This window comes from Antechinus flavipes, chromosome 1 (genome assembly GCF_016432865.1).
Source record: "Antechinus flavipes isolate AdamAnt ecotype Samford, QLD, Australia chromosome 1, AdamAnt_v2, whole genome shotgun sequence".
Lineage (NCBI taxonomy): Eukaryota > Metazoa > Chordata > Mammalia > Dasyuromorphia > Dasyuridae > Antechinus > Antechinus flavipes.
Genome location: NC_067398.1, coordinates 393,533,406 through 393,554,457, shown reverse-complemented (window position 1 = coordinate 393,554,457; position 21,052 = coordinate 393,533,406). Strand labels below are relative to the sequence as shown.

Genomic DNA, 21,052 nt, shown 5'->3' with positions numbered 1-21,052 from the left:
TTCAGTAATATGGATATGGAAGTACATCTAATCGGAATGTAATCAGTGAACTTGAGATTATGTGAGGAATACTATTTTGAAAATGTGTCCTTGTTTTTGAACTTAAAATATGGTTATCAAACCCATAGTACACTTCCTTTTATTAAAACAAAAACACTATTATTACTATTATCTCCATACATTTGAGGAAGTTGAAATGAATAGAGGTTAAATGAATTGCCCTGATCACGCATCTATCTGAAGTCAAATTTGTATTCAGGTCTTATGACTCTAGGGAGAGTGTTTTTTCACTTGGGAGTTCCCCTTATGAATGAAACTAAAGTTCAGGGGCTGTCCCTGTCCTCATGTACTTAACATCCTTCAGGTAACATTCTTTACTCATGTATATTTTGCTAAAAGTTTTTTTTTCAAATACAAAAGAAGTATAAATATAGAAATCATATATAAAAGATTGCAGTTTGACTCAAGGAAATTTGCATCTATATGAAACATTTATATAATAGCACCAAAGAATATAAGATTAATATTCAAGATAATGGTGCCATTAACAAATGCTGAGGATGTTCAGAAAGAGCAATGATTGATCCATGTAGTAATGACATTTAAAGATATGGAACTACTGGTAAGATGTCGGCGCATCCACAATTAGAAAGGAAGAAGAGGCATTGAAGGAAGCAAGGATGGAATCATTTGAGAAAAAGGAAACTAAAATATCATGGTATTACTATGATTTAAAGAGCTGAGAGTTGACTGTTTTTGTTACAAAGAGAGTGATTAAGAATTTTGGATTTGGCCAGAATTAAGCCACTAATGTGCTTAGGAGAAGAGAATCAGTTAAGTGGAATGAATAAAAACCATTTTTAAGAAAACTAATGAAGAAATGAGAGGAAGTAAAGGTAATGGAATTATTCTACAACTTATTCTAGAGAATGTTAATAAAAGGGAGAGAAATATGGTAATAATTTAAAGTAGTAATAGAATAAGAGAAGATATTCTCTTAAAAAACATGCTGGTTATTGCCCCTTGCATTAGCCATTCTTTTGTCTCAATCTTGATTCCTTGGTGAACCAATTGAACTCTACATTGTCCTCTTCTCTTGATTCCCTAGCCTTCTTATTATATTGGGGATTATGGTCAGCCAAGCTTCAGCCTTGGATCACTCCAGCATGTTTGATGCCTTCATTTCTACACATAGTCTGTTGAACAAAGATGGAGAAAATCATATAACTATTCTGACTGGACTCACTAAAAATGTATGCTATAAAACTCAATTGGATCCTCACTGAAGCTAGGCATTTCTATTATACCTTCCTTCTCAACCCTTTATCTCACTCTTTACAACAGTGCTTATAAATCTTTTCATCCTTCCTCAAGCCTCCCATAGCTACTCTCTTAAGCTGAGAACCTGCCTCATATTTTACAGAAAAAATTAAGGCTTTTTATTATTCCATCCCATTCAATTTGCCCCCATAAAATGACCCTTTTGTCATCCCTATTCTTTCACTTATTTTCAATTTCTACTTGCTCATTTTCTACTGATTGTATAGGCCATGTCTCTTCTATCCTTCCATTCCTGCTAACTGTCGATCTATAACTCTTTGGCCATTTATACCTAAACTCCTTGAAAAGACAATATATAATAAGTACCTTCATTTTCTCTCTTCTCCCTCCCTTCTTATCCCTAACCATTTGGCTTCTGACTTTATCATTACACTGAAACTATTCTCTCCAATGTTACTAATGATCTCTTATTGGCTTAACCTAATGGCTGTTTCTCAACACTCATTCTTCCTGATTTCTCCATAGTCTTTGACCTTGTTGATATCCCTTTCCTCTGTGATGTCTCTTCTTTCTAGGTTTTCAGGACAGCACTCTCTCCTGGTTTTCTTCCTTCCTATCTGACTGCTCCTTCTAAGTCTCCTTTGCTGGATCCTCTTCCAAATCACACTCTTTGTGTCCTTTAGGGTTCTATCTTGAATCATCTTCTCTTCTCTCTCTATATTGCCACACTTAATGATCTCATCAGCTCCCAAGGATTTCATTACTATTTCTATGTTGATGATTCTCAATCCTGCCCCAAATCCTCTGCTAACCTCAAATTGCCATTCAGGTGTCTTAAACTTGATGTGTATTAGACATCTTAAACTCATCATGTCCAAAACTGAGCTCTTTTTCTGTCCCTCTAAATTTTCCTGCCTTTCCCCACCTTTCTTGTTAACTATAGAAGGCAACACCATCCTCTTAGTTCCTCAAGGTGCCAATTTAGGAGTCATTCTAAATTCCTATCTCTCATTCTGTCCCCTTCTGCCAATATCCAGTCTGTTTCTAAGGCCTATTGATTTCATCTTTGTTAAATCTCTCCAATCTTCTTTTCTCTGACACTTCCACTATTCTAATGAAGGTCCTTATCATCTTACCCCTGGATTATTGTAATAGCTTGCTGGTGGGATCTGCATAAATCAAATTACACTACTGCATCCTTCTTCTACTCCAATTTATCAGCCATTCAAGCACTAAAATAATTTTCCTTAAAGTTTTATCATGTTCTTCCCTTTTTCAGTAAATTCCAGTGACTCCTTATTTCTTCCAGAATCAAATACAAAATGCTCTTTTTGGTAATCAAAGACCTTCTCAGGGACAGCTAAATGGCTCAGTGGAGAAAGAACCACCCCCTGGAGTCAGGAAGACTTCAGTTCAAATGTGACGTCAGACACTTAACACTTAGTTGTGTGACCCTAGTAAAGTCACTTACTCCCAACTGCCTCTTTTTTAAAAAAAGAGCATCTTTTACTTGCTTCTTCCCACCTTTACCAGGTATGCTTCATCCCAACATGGTTTTTTAAATTCAGTGATACTGGTTTCCTATATTGTTTTACAAACAAGACACTCTAAGCTCTGGGCATTTTTCTCCAGCTATCTCCCATGCCTGGGATGCTCTTCCTTCTCCACTATACCTATGGATCTTCCTGGTTTCTTTTAGGTCCTTATTAAAATTCTGTCTTTTATTGGAAACTTTCCTTACTCATCTTAATTCTAGTGCCTGCCCTTTATTAATTACTTCTTATTTATCCTATATATAGCTTGCTTTGTATATATTAAATTAAATGGTAGATTCCTTGAGAGTAGGAATTCTTTTGTTTCTTGTGTGTGTGTGTGTGTGTATGTGTGTGTGTGTGTGTGTGTGTGTGTGTGTATGTGTGTGTACTCATCTCATTATTTAGCACAGTATCTGGCACATAGTAGATACTTAATAAACATTTATTGATTGACTGATAACTAAGATTTATAGACTATCTTTTTTTCTTTATTTAAAGTAGGTGAACCCAGGAAAAATATTTACAGTTAAGCTGAAAAAAAAATCATGGAGCAATAAAAAAATAAGAGGTCTATTACTATGTTTTGATCCACATTCAGTCTTCAATATTCTTTCTCTGGATGCAGATGACTCTTTCCGTCACTATTGATGTTGCCTATTGAAATTGCCTTGAATCATCTCATTGCTGAAAAAAGCCAAATCCATCACATTTGATCATCACATAATCTTGTTATTATTGTGTACCATATTTTCCTGCTTCTGTTCACTTTACCCAGTACCAGTTCAGGCAGGTCCTTTTATCTTCCCTAACTTCTTTAGGAAGTTAGCCTACCTTATGGCATGGCTAGTTTATCAGGAACTTAGCCTTATCTTACAGTGTCTTCCCCCTTGTTAATAAGTAAAACAATCCCTTTTGGAAATTAGCCCATTGCCAGCAGTGTAATAAAATCTTTGCCCCTTAATTTGGAGATGGTGTAAGCCTATATATTGTTTTTTTTTTAAATAATTATAACTTTTTATTGACAGAACCCATGCCTGGGTAATTTTTTTTACAACATTATCCCTTGGACTCACTTCTGTTCCGACTTTTCCCCTCCCTGCCTCCACCCCCTCCCCAGATGGCAAGCAGTCTTATACATGTTAAATATGTCACAGTATATCCTAGATACAATATATGTGTGCAGAACTGAACAGTTCTCTTGTTGCAAAGGAAGAATTGGATTCAGAAGGTAAAAATAAGCTGGGAAGAAAAACAAAAATGCAAACAGTTTACATTCATTTCCCAATGTTCTTTCTTTGGGTGTAGCTGCTTCTGTCCATCATTGATCAATTGAAACTCAGTTAGATCTCTTTGTCAAAGAAATCCACCTCCATCAGAATACATCCTCAAACAGTATCATTGTTGAAGTATATAATGATCTCCTGGTTCTGCTTATTTCACTCAGCATCAGTTCATGCAAGTCTCTCCTAGCCTCTCTGCATTCATCCTACTGGTCATTTCTTACAGAACAATAATATTCTATAACGTTCATATACCACAATTTACCCAACCATTCTCCAATTGATGGGCATCCATTCAATTTCCAGTTTCTATACACTACAAACACGGCTGCCACAAACATTTTGGCACATACATTTCCCTTCTTTAGTATCTCTTTGGGGGATAAGCCCAGTAGCAGTACTGCTGGATCAAAGGGTATGCACAGCTTTTTGAGCATAGTTCCAAATTGCTCTCCAGAATGGCTGGATGTATTCACGATTCCACCAACAATGTATTAGTGTCCCTGTTTTCCCACATCCCCTCCAACATTCCTTATTATCTTTCCCTGCCATTCTAGCCAATCTGACAGGTGTGTAGTGGTAGTTCACAGTTGTCTTAATTTGCATTTCTCTGATTAATAATGACTTGGAGCATCTTTTCATTTGATAACTTTTTGGGCATAATTCCAGATTGTTCTCCAAAATGGTTGAATTTGTTCACAACTCTACTAACAATGCATCAGTGTCCCAGTTTTCCCGCATCCCCTCCAACATTCATCATTATTTTTTCCTGGCATCTTAGCCAATCTGACAAAGCCTATAAATTCTTTTGAGACATCTTGTGACACTGGCCAATAAAACCAATATCTTTTGAGGGTCAAACTCCAATTCCTAACATTTGGTGGATTGTACAGGGAGAGTCCTAGAACCCAATATATTTTGGCTTCAGTGCTTCAGGCCCCATTACTTCTAGCCCTTTGAAATTAGAATAGGTTGAGAGTTTTTCTACTTTTAATGAATAATTTAAAAGTGAAAAATTGCTTTCAACTAATAGCATAAGCAAAGGATCATCCTCATGCAGGGAAAGCTTTTCTATTACATGCATTAATGTTGCTAAGCTTGTGACTTAGAGGAAAAACATTTCATGAAAGTATACACAGTTAGAGGTAAAACTATTTGTGCTTTAACCAGAAACACAAGCTGTTAAATCAACAAGCAAAAAGCTGTGTAACAAATATAGTTTTCAGGAAAATTACAGCTAAGCCATCATTAGGAAGAGCAATAACATTATAGGGGGAAAAATAATCACAACAAAACATATCCTTTCTGACAAATAAACATGCAATAAATGATCCCCAATTCGCAGAATCTGAGAGTTAGAATAAACCCCAGAAAAAAAAAAACCTAAATTGTGACTCATCTAAAAAAAAAAAAGTGTTCCTAACATGGGCTCAGTTTCTTCTCAAAGATTTCTCATCTTTTAAAAAAATAACCTTCAATTGAAACTGAAGGTTTCAGAAACCTCATTGATAACAGTTATTGAAAAAATAGTAACTCAGAGTAAGAAGAGTGATTTATATCATAACAAAATACTTTACCTCCATGACCTCATCTAATCTTCATCACAATGCTCTGAGGTTGGTAGAAAGGGGATTCTTTTTACAATAATAAAAGACCAGATGTTAAAAGTAAAGGAAGAATGTGGCTTAAATCCAAAAACAAGAATTCAATTGAGTAGTTTAGCAATCTAATTTTCAGATCAAGAAAGAAGATAATTCAATTCAATATGTATGTAACGACTTGCATTCCTGTCTTACTTTTACCCCAACATCCAATCACCAAAGACATTTAATTGTTGTTTTACAGTCTTTTCCATTTATTTCTTCCTTTGCATACCTATTACCATTAACTTAGTTCAGGCCTTTGTAACCTTGAAAGAAAGCTATTATTGTAGCTTAAATGGTTTTCTTGCTTGAATAGTCTCACCAGTTTTATAGACAGTCATCCAATTACTCTCCTTCCAGCACTGCTTGATTCTGTCCCTTTTCTAACCAAAAATGTTCATTGATTCCTTATTGTCAACTTTGTTGTTTTATTGGACAAAATAGTAGATCTAGAGTTTCATGATCTGGGTCTGAAGCCATGTTTTGTTATGTTCTTTCTGTGTGATCTTGGGAAAGCAATATCTCTTTCCTGGAGGTCACCTGTAAAAATGACTAATTTCTATAAAAATTCCAAATCCATAATCTCTTCCTCAAAGCCATCCATAGTATGTATCTTGATCTTCCACTGTATAGTAAAAATTATATTGTAGTGGTCAAATAGGTCCTTTGTACTTAAATTATTTATCTACTGTTCTAAATTGATATCAGACTTTTTGACCTTGAGACCAGAGGATATGTTTTTCTGGTTTTTCCCTGAGCTTAGATCATCAACTTGATGTTTTTATTGGTATGATCCCTTTCCAGACTCATCATCTACTTTAATCCTATTCTTTCTGATTGTTCACCCCTGGCTTCCTTGTTATTGCTTGAGAAATTCCCCAGGTTATTTAACATTAGATATTTGTTTCTCATCTAAATGTGCTTGATCTAATTACTTGACCTCTGCCAACATGCTGCCTTTGGCCATATTTGTCTTTTCCCTATTGGGAATACAGTACACTGAAGTGAAGTTTACCATGAGCAGAATATACTTTCTTGCCATAAAGGCAGGGTCTTGTATCAGAAACTTTGTATCAGGTTTAAGGGTAGATTAAGGATCTAGTCTAAACCCCAAAGCTCTGTTAATCTTAGAAAAGTTTACTTTTCCCTTTTGATTCTCAAAGGATACATGAACACATAGATTTACCTAAAGATATATTTTAAGATAGAGGAAGATGCAATATAGGAACCTCATATCTAATGCCTTCAGTCTTTCTAGTAGAGTATAAGACCATTAGTCAATAGTGAAGTTGGGGCAAGTTTAGAGTTTGGGGAAAGAGAAGAAAGTCTAAGACAATCATTATAAGAATTATCCTAAGGGATTAACAAAAATGGCACAAAACAACTTGAAATCATCAGTGAGGAGCTAATGGAATGGAACAAAAAGGCATTAATTAATTAATTTATGTTCATACTAGAAACTGTGCTAAGCACTAGCAACACAAATAGAAAAGCAAAACAATCTCATAAAAGTGTTATTTGAATTGAGAAGCAACTTATAAAGCAGGGTTCATGTTAAGAGTTCATGAAAAAGCCTGGGAGTACAGATGGAAAATCTTCAAGGTATATGGTAGAGCCTGGTAAAATCTGAGGGTATTGAAAATGATCTCTTACCAATGATTATTAGAAAAGGAAGAGATAGATTCAAGAATTGAAGCATAACAAGACTTTGGGTTAACATATGAAAGGATAGGGATAAGAAGGTAGGTATTGCTACAGGATGGAAGGTAGGCAATGGGAGCTGATGTGATGAGAATGAATTCTTTGAGGTCTGTCCCTAATGCCATTGGCATCTTCTGTGCCATTCCTACCGGGTCTTCAGACTGGATATTGGCATTTGGGTAATAGGTAGGTTGTGGTAAGGGAGAGGAAGGTCTGTAGAACTGAGATTTGCGTTTATAGTTAAATTTTAATTTGTATTTAGTAGCATGGCATGGTAACCTTATTGAGTAATGCTTTGTGGTAAGAAATCATATATTTTGGGTGTAGATATTCATAGAGTATGGGATGGATAGACTGTCAAAAGGTAATTTATGTTCTCCATACATGAGTCAAAACAAAAGGTTTAGAGGAGGAAGAGGAACAATCAATTAATGAACAATTGGTTATTAAGTGCCTATGGTGGATCAGATGTTGTTAGCTAAGCAGACAACAAAGAAACCATGAAACAATTTTTCACATATCTAAGTATATGCAAAATAGACACAATATTTTGGGGAAGGTACTAATAATTTGAGGGTCAGGAAAGGCTTCATGTAGAAAGGAGTTTTTCCCTATCTGCTGAATCTAAGGAATTATCAACTTGACAAAGTGAATGAGAGTCAGTTGTATAACTACAACTTTAGGAGTCAGGTTTATGTGTTCTTAAAAAGGATTTGTCCTGACAAGTTATAATTCTATATGAATGAACATAAAGAGCACACATACAATCACTTTTGCCCATCAAGATCTTTATATTTGTGCTATACCTGTGTGTGTTCTTGGCTGGGTGTAGCACTCAGTCCTGTGGCTGCCATGTAAGTGCTTCCAATGGTCTTGATCTTTTCAACTCCACTAAATTTTGGTTTGGACAGCAACTATGAAGAAATAAATAATAGTTATTTATTTACTCAGGCTTGTACTGACTCAAGTTTCAATGTGTTGGCAACATTCTAAATAATCAATTCATCGCAATGTGAACATCTTTTCAGATATGCTGTTTGTTTACCTTAGTCTTTTTCTTTAGTAAGAGAGAATAGTTTAAAAAATTACATTTCTTGAGGAGTGTGTTCTTAGAGAGCTGATTTCAAATCGATATGTAATATCTTAAAGAATTTGTTAATCATGGAATCAAAATAAATACTTCAGTCAATTAATGATGGCTCCAAGTAATTTTCATGACTCTTGGTTAGAAATATCATTACTGGCTCTCTGAAAATGTGATGCTTTGGATAAATAAAATGTTTACAAGTAAAAATTGATAATTATGTATGTAGTAAGAATTTTGTTATTTTTTATTCATTTAGTTATGTCTGATTCTTTATGATCCCAGTTGGGATTTTCTTGACAAAGATACTGGAGTTACTTAACGTTACTGAAGCAAACATGGTTAAATATCTAAGGTCATATTTGACTTCAATAGAATGTCTTCCTGACTTTAGACCCAGGACTCTATTCACTATACTATCTCGCTGCCTCATTTCATAAGAATAATATAATACAAAGTAGTTGAAGTTAGGAGATAGTTTAAGGAAGAGGAATAAGCAGAAACAGAGAAGAAAGTGAAAGGGTTAGGAAAAGAAAGAAAGAAAGAAATAGGAGAAAGCAAGGTAGGAGAGAAACTGAAATGATTTGCTCCTGTTCAGAAATGGCAGAATGGAATTAAATATGGCATTAGAAGAACTAGAATATGTTCCCACCAAGATCCCCTTTATCTTTTACTCTATCCAATTATCCTCACTGTGAGAAATCAGTGTTAGGTTCTTAATAGAATCATTGGAAACATAATTAAAATATAATTTGTGTTCTATAGAGGAAACATTCAGTTTTATATTGGTAACATTAAATCTTCCCATACTCCAGAGAGATTACATATGCCTAACTATATCTAAATCCACAGTTCTCTCCAAATTTTTCTATCTATATAAAAGATGGAACAGTGTAAAGAATATTGGATTTGGAATCATAGGAATAAGGCTCCATTACTAGTTATTTAATCTCTCTTGATCTTAGCTAGATGAATACTTTGTTGGACTTGTAGTCATGATCTAGGAAGATTCTTTTCTTTTTTGCTGAGGCAGTTGGGGTTAAATGATTTGCCCAGGGTCATACAGCTAGGAAGTGTTAAGTATCTGAGACCACATTTGAACTCAGGTCCTCTTGACTTCAGGGCTGGTACTCTAGTTACTGCATTACCTAGCTACCCCAATTTAGGAAGATTTGTGGACTAAATACATAATTTTATATGAAAATATGTCCATGATTTATTAGATTACATGCCAACAAACGTTAAAATTACTACATTTTATATGTCATCATAATGGAGCATCAACAGTATTCTTTTTTTAATTATAGCTTTTTATTTACAAGATGTATGCATAATTAATTTTTTAGCATTGACAATTGCAAAACCTTTTGTTCCAATTTTTCCCTTTTTCCTCCACCCCCTCCCTGAGATGGCAGGTAGACCAATACATGTTAAATATGTTAAAGTATTTATCAACAGTATTCTTGAAATGAAAAAAAATGCATATGGACATGGAGAACATTACTTTTTCTTATATTCAGATATTGTAATGAATGTTAGCATAGAACACATAACATTTTGAATTCTAAAATCCATACTCCTGTATAAAGGAAGAGTGTACTATGCCTTCTGGAATAAAAAGATGAGTTAGGGAGCATAATTTACTTTTATTTTAAAGAACAGATGGCAGTTCTGCATATAGGCTTCAAGATAAAATCCAACAAATCACTTAATCATTTGGAATATACATCTTGATCTGAGAATTGCCAAAGTGAAGAATATATTTATTATACTTTTACACATAAAGCCACTGTCAGAAAATTTTCCTTGAGCTTCATGTCTTTCTAGAAATTTCATTGCTGTTTATAGCATAAATAACATTCTTCGTGTGGCAGTTTTTATTGATGGATTTCAGCAGTCCTATTAACTTTGATGATAAAATATACATCTTTATCCTGTCATAGCAAAGTGGCTAAATTTAGATTAGTGGATATATCAATCACTGCCAGCAGGAGACTATAGTGCTGGTTATCAGAAATTCTACAGTAGTACTCTCCTTTCACTCCAAACCTATTGATTTTATTTAAAATATAATTCTTATTCCTCATGTTTCAAATTTCCTAAGAAAATATGGTTTCCTACTATATTCACACATGTTGTTTTCCACATACATTAGCACTTACATCATCAAAGTCAGCAATGATCTCATTCAGGAGTCGAAGACATTCCAAGCCTTCTTTGTTGACATCTGATTCTGTATAAAATTCTTTAAAATCCGGAATAGAAGCAAACATGACACAGACACAGTCATAGGACTGATGATACAAATCCTGTACAAGAGAAAACCAAGACCAGTAAATTAGAAATGTTTCATAAAATATAAAAAAAAAAGGTTTAAATGCAAGTGATTTCTTAAGCAATTCCATTTGATCAAGTGAGATCATTAAGCTTAGAACAGGAAACAATTTCTATAATGAAAAGAAAAACATCTTTTAATAAAATTAACACTTTTTAAATTGTAATTAATTTTAGCTACATTTTAAAGCTCATTTTAAAAATTTTACAATTTTATTTTTTACAAATTATTTTCATCTACAATGAAGTAAATACATCAAATTAGTTATTTATACTGTTTGACATTTTTAAAATAGATGTTTCTCAGAGTCTTTTGTGAATAATAACATAATTGCTTGTAATTGCAATATTTTATTTAAAACTTATATTTACAAAAGTTTCTTTATAAATACTTTCCTCATAAGAAATTTTCAGATGAGAAGGTGATGAAAATGGGCTGGTAGGTGGCATAGTAGATAGAATACAGAACTTGGAATACTGAAGATTTGAGTTAAAATCTTGTTTCAGACACTTACTACTTATGTGACACTTAGCAAATACCTTATTCTCTCTCATTCCCAGTTTTCTAATCTGTAAAATGGGGATTATAATGGCATTTACCTAAAAAAGTTATTGTGAAGATCAAATGAAATAACATGTATTTTTCAAGCCTTAAAATGTGATATAAATGTTTATTATTATAAATACCTAAGATTACATAGTTCATAAATAGTTATTTGTCTTTTGTCCTTGAAGAGAAACATAATATCAGAAAGATAATGCTATGTCATGTCAGTGAATTGAATTTAAGCGAGGGAGGGAGAAGCAAAGTCACCAGTTCAATTTCTCCTCCTGAATCATCCTGAACCTTCCCTAGCTTTTCTCCTTTTTAGAATAAGCAGCTAGTCTGTTGTCTAGATAGTATGTGTGTTAGTTGGGAAGAGGATATTCAGGGAAAGTAGAATACTAGTTAAAGGGAGAGCTCTGACAGGAGCCATTGAGGCTTTGACTGGTATCTTCACATCTGGGATTCTAACCCACTCCTGCTTCTTCAGTCTCTGAAAAAGAATGGGAAGAGAAAAGTACAGAAGAGGTGAAAGAAGGTAGGAAGTAGTCTTCCTGTCCAGACCATCTTCATTTCCAAGTTCCTTCCATTCTTCCATAGGTTGGAATCTCTCCCCTGAGGGTAGGGCCAAGGACAGAGCTTTCGTAACTGTAGTTTGACCTCATCATCTGAACATCTCTAGACATCTAGACGTCCAGTACCATCTCTAAACATAATAAGAACTTGCCTTATTAAACCCAAATGGCTCATAAATAGTATTCAAGATTTGAATCATCAGCTTTGGATCACCTTAAATTATAGACTTAAATACATAAAACACAAGAGTTAAGTATTCTATTCTACTCTGTCTCTACATGCATACTGAAAAATCAAAGTTCTCAAAACACACAAGGCAATAGCTTTGCTTCTTTTTCCATAAATAATACAATGTTCTTCAAAGTTTAAAGCAAATCTTAATTTTCTCTTGCCCAGAGTCACAACAAAAGTCCTTTGGAGTTCTGATACCAGAATGGATGTCTCAGGATCATATGCTCCTAAGGAAAAATACAATATAGCCTAGTACAGCATAGCTAAAATGGAAAAGATTTCTTTCTGTAGCCTAATAGTGATTACTAAATAGAAAGGAGTACTGGATGAGGGTCAAGAGACATGGACTTCAGCCCAGACCTGCCATTTCAATAGCTGTTATCTGATCAAGTCACTAAATTCTGATAACTTAATTTGTAAAATGGGGACAATACAATTTGTTCTACTTACCTCAGAGGATTGCTGAGAGCACTGAATGAGACAATGTCTATCAAATGCTTTTGCAAATTAAAAAACATATATAAAATTATATATACCATAAAACAAAATTATGTATATATAATTAGTTATAGAAACATTTATTAAATGTTATTACTAATCTGTATCACTGGACTTGGTATTACAGATCCAGAAATCTACCTGTATATCCCTTGTGTACCTCAAAACCAACATGTCTCAGGGCTATACTTATTATCCACTTCCCTCCTCCTCATTCTTTCTGAATGAACTGCTTTTGCCTGTAGCATGACTTTGCCTCCCAAGTTTGAATTCTTAATGTTGTTTTACTTTTGTCTTCTTGTTATCAAGTCCTGTTGAATCTACTATGTCTATATGAATTTCTTCCTCACTGCTTCTACCATCATCACCTGAATTCAGGCCTTTGATCAACTAGGTTATAAAAAGGAAAGGGAACAAGCATTTATGAAGTACTAACTATTTGCCAGATAATGTGCTAAGTGCTTTTGAAATCTTATCTCATTTGATCATCACAACAACTCTGGTAGGTAGGGGGTATTGTTATTCTCATTTTACAGTTGACAGAACCAAAAAGGTAGAGAGATTTATGTCACTCAATATCTGGGGCTGGATTTGAACTCAATTCTTCCTTAATTCAGGCCCAGAATTTTACCTACTGTGCTATTTAGCAACCTCTAAAGAAGAAAAAAAGAAATTCAAACATTGCTGATGTTTTCAAATTATTCTTTGTCTATACTACAGAATAATAACATGTAACATGAGAGTAAGGAGAAGGAGGGCAAGGCTCTAGGCGTTTTCAGGTAGCATGACTATGTTGGTCTTAGTTTTCTGATTGTTTTCTCTCCCTGCTTTGTTGCTGTGTTCTGTGGGTGTGTCTGGTCTTAACCAAAGACAGTTGAGAGAGCAGGTGGTATGTGTTATGTGTGTTTCCACTCGGGGTGTCTTGCATGTTTATGAGACAATTAATACATTGCTCTAGGGTGTGGATATAGTTAGCATAATGAGCACCATTTAGGAATGATCTTGATGATTCTGGGTCTTCAGTTTATGTTGGCCATTAGGATATGTCCCATGGAAGTAAAGAGCAAGGAATCATAATATCTCATAGTAATTTTAAGAGTCTCTCTCTTCCTCCCTCTCTCTCTCTCTCTCTTTCTCCCTCCTCTCTCTTCTTCTCTGTCTTTCTCTCTCTCTCTCCCCCCTTCTCTCTCCTTTCTCTCTCTCTCTCTCTCTCTCTCTCTCTCTCTCTCTCTCTCTCTCTCTTTCTGTGCGTACACGTGCATTGATAGGGTAGGGAAAGGAACTGAGAAGAAAAAAAGCAAGTTCATCTTCAAAGCTTCTCTGGAGTTTATTATAAATCCCTTGTACAATTTGAAACTTCACCAAAAATTCTAGAGAATTCTGCAAATTCTAATAATGACTTGATTCCAAAAAGAATACACTCTTCTACCTATAGTTTGTAATAGATCATTGATTTACTCTTCTATCTCAAGAAAATCAGGATGGGGAAATGAAGTGAATGGTCATTAAAGAAATTTAGGATAATTCATCTGGATCTCCTGGACAAAATTGTAAAGTTCTGTCTTTTGTGTGATATTATCCATTGGAAGTTTTAAGCCTTCATTCACTGTTATACACATGACTTGCTCTGTTACAAAAACTGATCCTAGAACCATGAATAATATAATTTTATTGAATTATTGTGTTTTATCGAATAGACAATATTAAAAAGACTGTTGTTACTCCAACCTTTTCATATTTCACAGTGGGTCACTGCTTACTTTACCCCTTCCAATCCTGCCCTATTTCTCTAGAATCAGTGGATAGAAATTAGTGTATTCCATGGTCACTATTAACACTTATGTGGAATAATAGGATGTCAACTTTAGAAAAGACCTTAGGGATTATCTTGTCTAATTCATTTTACAGATGAAAATAATGATCCCTCTCTTAACTATCTCATAGGACTGCTATAAGGAAATCAGTTCACAAATCTTAAAATGTAAATATTATATTTGAGTAACAATCTAGAGTTAGTTCATAGTTGAACTTGTACTGTAATCCACCAAATCTTTTGATTCCAAGGTCAGTGCTGTTTCTATCTTATCACTTTTTTGTCTATGAAGATAGTGGCAATCCACAGATCTACCAGCATGTGATCATTGGTCCTTGGGCTCAGCGACTCTATAATCTTCTGGAGTGCTTTGCATGAGTGGCTGCAGTGCTAAACTACTTGGGGGTCTTAAAATGTCCTTTTCCCTGCTGATTTATTACTTTAGTGCTAATTTAGGCAAAGGAGAATTTGTTCAATTAAGAAATAAAAGGCAGAATCACTTGAGCCAGACCTGATATTTAGAGTTAACTTTTCATTTATATACTGAAAGTCCAAAAAAACTCTTTACAAGCTAGAGTGATGACACCATTGAATTTTGTCTCAATTTAAGGAGCTATTAAAATGACTAAGGATAGTTTGCTTGCAAAGTATATTACATTAATGTCTATAGTGACATCTGCTGCCTATTTTGATCAAGCCTCAGCTGTTATAGAATGAAGTAGCCTGGCCCAGACAGAGTCATACTTAAGCAATACCACCTGGAGACTTTGGCAGGAATATGGATTGGATGACAAAAGGAAGTCTTTTCAAAATCTGATGAAAGCTATTTGTGATGTTTGTTCCAGAGGTTCTTTATAAATGTTCCTGCCACAACACAACAGGCTGTAGAGTGGGACATACAAAAAAGATTCCACATGGTGCAAATAGTTAGAATGACTCTTGTTGGAACAGATGTTTTCTGGCTCCTGAACCTGCTGATGGCAGGGAACAGGTAAGGATGAAGACAGGTGTTTTGATACAGACCTAGATAACCCTGGTGGAAATTTTTGAAAGTATATTGAAAAAAGCTTTTGATTAATTTGTACTGGAGAATAAAAACTTAAATAACAGTTATATACGTTAACCATTAATATTGTTATTGATATAACCAATTATTTAAATGTATTCAGCTAATGGAAAAGGCTAAATCAAATGCTCTTATGACTAAAGGATTTCCAAGGAAATGAGTTTCCTTTCCAAAAGAAAAGTGATATTTCTTATGTCAATCTAGTTCATGAATACTAATATTGAATTAGAAAAGGCTCTGTTCAAAATATGGAAGGCATATATCTCACAGAGTCACTAAAATTTTTGGAATATGAATTTTGAAGCAGTCCCTATCTGACTCAAGAAATTGTTACAAACTGAATGTAAATGATCAGAACTGGGAGAACATCATATCCAGTAATAGCAACATAGTGCAATCATCAACTATGATAGACTTAGTTCTTCTCAATTTAATGATCAAGGCAATTCCAAACGATTCATGATGGAAAATGCTATCTATATCCAGAGAAAGAACAATGGAGTCTGAATGCAGGTCAAAGCATACTATTTTCATTTTTTGTTGTTGTTTTTACTCTCATGGTTTTCCCTTTTGTTCGGATTCTTCTTTTACAACATGAGTAGCGTGGAAATGTTTAACATGATTGCACATGTATAACTTATATCAGATTACTTGCTACCTTAGGGATAGGAAAATGGAAGGACAAAGAAATCTTTTTAATCTTATTAAAATATTATTTTAACTCAATTATTGTCAATTAACTCAAGATCTTTTTAAAATGAATATTAAAATATTTACAGGTAATTGAAAAAATAAGATACTATTAAAAAAGAAAAAATCATCAAGGTTATTAGAAATAGATGTAGAAAATAGCTTTACTACTTTATCTTTTGTTTTTCAGATGAGGAACAGGGTTAAGTCCCTTGCCCAGCATCACATACGTGTTTGAGACAGGATTTGAACTCAATGAGAGGAGTCTTCCCAATTCCAGGTCTAACCCTGTGCCACCTCATTGTCTTATATTATCTGTTTCAGTACTCATTGCAATGCAGAATGGTTAAAACTAATTCAAACTAATTTTCATTCTTTTGAGGCACGGGGAATTTTATTTCTCATTTGAGAAATTGTACAATGTTGAAGCACACTAATGAAGCAAACTTAATGAAAGACACCACAATATGATATCAGGTCTTTTCTTCTTGCTCTGTTTTTGTTAAGACCTACTTGCACATAGATTAGCTCAGGCAGCACAGTGTCAATGCTGAGATTTTTGCCTGAGAGTTCATTCAAAATGGATAAGATAGAGTATTCTACGGTCTTATTTGTGATGAGTTTTGGAATGATCATTCTATATTAACTCAGCAGCCTAAAAATAGCCTGCTGAAGGCATCATCCATTTAACCCACTCAAGAGTGTCTGAATAATAACAGTGCCTCCCTATAGACTAAGAGCTATGGAGTATTGCCCTGTCTGACAGTGCTATGTGGCTGCTTCCTTCTTCCTTAATACAATAGAGATAAAAGCTTGGAAGTAATCCTTCATCCTAATGCTTACACTAGGTAAAAATAAATAAATAAAAATTAAAAAGCTAAATAAAACTAAAATCTTTAGAATGGGAGAGATTGTGGGAAGAAAAGAGAAAAAAAAGAAGGAAAAGAATGGGCAATGGGAGAAAGATAATAGAAAGAAAATATTGGAAGTGGGTGTTTTATGATATTATGTTACAAGTAGCATCTCAGTCTTAGAATCCAAGATCTCCTATCCAGATCTGATTTCTTTGAAGACTAGATTCTTTCCACATTTGCCAAAGGTCTTTCTGCAGGGTGCGTACCAAAGTTATACCTTCTCATCAGGACCAGACCTTTGGCCATCTAGTGTACTGCCCAATCTTTTCTTATTAGTGATTAAGGAGCTTGAAGATAGAGAAATTAAAAATATCCAAGTCTAAAAATTAGAGATCTATTTACACTCACTAACTGTATGAATTTAGACAAGTTACTTAACTCTGATTGCCTTGCCAAAAAGTAAAGAATTAAAAATATAGAAACAGAAAGGTTCTTAGGGATCATCTAGTCCATCCCTCTACCTCTTATTTTGTTGATGAAGGAAAGAAAAAATTAAGCTTTTCTAAAACACAAAAAATGTGACAAGTCTTATGCTAGATACTTAACAAATATCTTACTTGATCCTCATAACAATTCTGAGAAGTATGTGCTGTTATATTCTCATTTTACATCTAAGAAAACTGAGGCTGTCAGAGTTCAAGAGACTTAGTCAGGATCACACAGCTATTAAGTTTCTGTACCCAGATTTGAACTAGGATTTTCCTGATTCAAGGCTCACTGTTTACTGAAAATAATGAGGATTAGGGAGGTTGAGATACACCCAAAGTCACATAGATAATAAATATCAAAGGTTATATTTGAATCTTGGTCTTCCGATTTCAAATCCAGTACTTTTTCTATAGCATGGGATAGGGAATTTTTTTGTAATTACTTGAAACTATATTTTTAACTTACACAGATAACAACATATCTTTGAAATGCACTCTGCCAAAGATCATTTATCTCTCAATCATAGGACCTTAAAAATATTTAAGAATATAGAGTTAGTAGGATAGTAGGAAGATCTTTAGATCAAAGAGATCATTTGGTTCAAACATCTCATTTTTTAGATGAAGAAATGGAGCTCCCAAGATGGGAAGTGACTTGTCCAATTGTAACTCATAGAACAGTTCTAAGGTTTGTGCCAAGATCCTCTGACTCCAAATCTAGTTCTCTTACCATTCAGGGTAAGCATACCTCCTGTCCCTAACACATAACCTTGCATCTTCTCATATGGGCCACAGTTCTTGCTTCTTGGAATAAATTTTCCATCTTCATCTTTTAGAATCCATTAAATTGTAACCTCTCTGAGCAGAATGACTGTTTTTGTCTCTTTTTGTAGCCCTAATACATAATATGTGCCTGGTATATAGTAAGTGCCTAAAAGATATTTAATTAATTAATTAGAATGTCTATATTCTTTTTTTTTTTAATTTTTATTTAATAATTACTTTATATTGACACTCATTTCTGTTCCGATTTTTTTCCCTCCCTCCCTCCACCCCCTCCCCTAGATGGCAAGCAGTCCTTTATATGTTGGATATGTTGCAGTATATCCTAGATACAATATATGTTTGCAGAACCGAACAATTCTCTTGTTGCATAGGGAGAATTGGATTCAGAAGGTATAAATAATCCGGGAAGAAAAACAAAAATGCAAATAGTTCACATTCATTTCCCAGTGTTCTTTCTTTGGGTGTAGCTGCTTTTGTCCATCGTTTATCAATTGAAACTCAGGTTTCTTTGTCAAAGAAATCCACTTCCATCAAAATATGTCCTCATACAATATCGTTGTCGAAGTGTATAATGATCTCCTGGTTCTGCTCATTTCACTTAGCATCAGTTCATGTGAGTCTCGCCAGTCCTCTCTGTATTCATCCTGCTGGTCATTTCTTACAGAACAATAATAGAATGTCTATATTCTTTCAAAGCACAATTCAGGTATCACATTTAATATTAAACTTTTCCTTTTCCTCTATCCATTAATGACTACCCAATCTTGATTTTACATTTTTGTTAATTTGCCTACTTCTGAAAGGAGTACATTGATATAGACAAATGTAGTAATTTGTTCTCTTTATTTCTTCCTGTAATTTTATAACTTTCCCTTTGATGTATATAGGCATGCTATTATTTCATTATTTATGTTGCCCTTGAACATAAGATGGATTTTGCTTCTTTCCTCCATTTTATAGATGAGTTTATCCCAGTCATTCATCCAGTGATTATTGATTATCTACTATGTACCAGTCACTGTGATAAAACCTGAAGATACAAGGAAAGGCAAAAGACAAGAATTCAAAGTCTAATAAGAGAGACAACATGAAAACACTATATACAAAGAAGCTATGGGAAGATATTATAAACCAGAGATAATAGTGGGAAAGTATTAGAATTAGGAGGAATTTCAAAAGGCTTTCTGTAGAAGGTGGGATTTCAGTTTGAACTTGAAGGAAGCCAAGATATTCAGAAAATAGAGATAAAGAGGGAAAGAATTCCAGTCATGGGTGACAACCAGAGAAAATGCCTAGATTTGGAAAATGGGGTGTCATTCAAGAAACAGAAAGAAAACTAGTGTCACTGGATTGTCCACAGTGGTCAAAAGTATACAAGGTATAAGAAGACTATTTTGAATCCTAGAGGTAACAGGGAGCTAGCTGCTGGAGTTCACTTAGTGGGAAGAAGTGATATGGTCTGAATTATACTTTGAAAAGTCAATTTGACAAAAGATAGGAGGATGGATGAGGTGAGAAGAGACTTGAGGCAGGAAAAACTATCAGTGAACTATTTCAATAGTACAGGTGTAAGGTCTTTTCTAAAGTAGCATTTTCAAATTAGAGAAATGGGAGAAATATGAGAGATATTCCAAAACTGAAACCGATGGGCCTTGGCAATAGATTAGAGATAGAATGGGGTGGGGTGGAGGAAAAGAGGAACTGAGAATGATTCTTGGTTTGCAAGGATAGGTAACTGGCAAGATGGCAGTATCTTTTATAGCAAAAGGGATGTCAGAGAGATGGTTAGGAGTTTACTAATAATGAGTTCAGTTTTGGATATGTTGAATTCAAGATGTTTATAGGACATCCAGTTTAAGCTATCTAACAGTTGGAGATGCCAATCTGGAGTTCAGGAGAGAGATTAGGCTGTATAGGTGGATCTGAGAATCATCAATATGAAAAGGAAAATTAAAATCATGAAAGCCAAAGACAACCAAATGAAGCACTGAAGAAAAGTTCTGGAACAGAACCATATGGTACAACCTAATTAGCTATATCAATAACTTGAATGAAGATTCAGAAAAGAAATCCAAGAAAGGACAGACAGGGAGGAGGTGAAAGAGAAGAGTTGTGTCACAATAATTTATAAGGAGAATATCAAGAAGAATGTAAAGAGGGTATCAAAGGCTGCAGAGAAATCAAGAAGACTGAGGATTGAGAAAAGACTATTTAATCTGGCAATTAAGAGATTGTTAGTAACTTCATAGGATTTCATATTCACATTCTCTATTATTATTAATTGAACATTTCCTTCTATTATATCCTCTTAGACTTTTTTCTTTTTTTCTCCCAGCCTCTTCTTTATGAAGGAGGCAGAGAAAGATGGAATTCTAATAAGTGTCAGTAATCTGTAATTAATCTTTCCACCAAATTCTGGTCCCTATCTTTGATTCTTATACTTTAGAGATCTCTTTTTATGATTAACTCTCTAAAGATGAAATATGTTTTGCTTGTGATTCTACTTCATCTTTTATTCTATAATTTCCTTTTGTAACTTAAGGCCCTAGTGACTTAAATATATTTCTATTCCAAACGCTTTTTGTGTATTTAATCTTCCTCCCCTCAGTTCAGATAAAAGTAAAGTTGCTCTTGTATATATGTTGGGT

The 21,052-nt window shown here is 34.3% G+C and overlaps 1 protein-coding gene across 2 annotated transcripts in view; it reads right to left on the bottom strand.

Moving 5' to 3' along the window:
* ADCY2 (adenylate cyclase 2) overlaps positions 1-21,052 on the bottom strand; it is a 596,450-nt gene that overhangs the window by 13,101 nt on the left and 562,297 nt on the right. For both annotated transcript variants that reach the window (XM_051969830.1, XM_051969831.1), the window contains 2 exons: positions 10,687-10,833; positions 8,247-8,354 (listed from right to left, as the gene is read on the bottom strand). In XM_051969830.1, the coding sequence (XP_051825790.1) occupies positions 8,247-8,354; positions 10,687-10,833 (255 nt within the window). The remainder of the gene's footprint in view (positions 1-8,246; positions 8,355-10,686; positions 10,834-21,052) is intronic.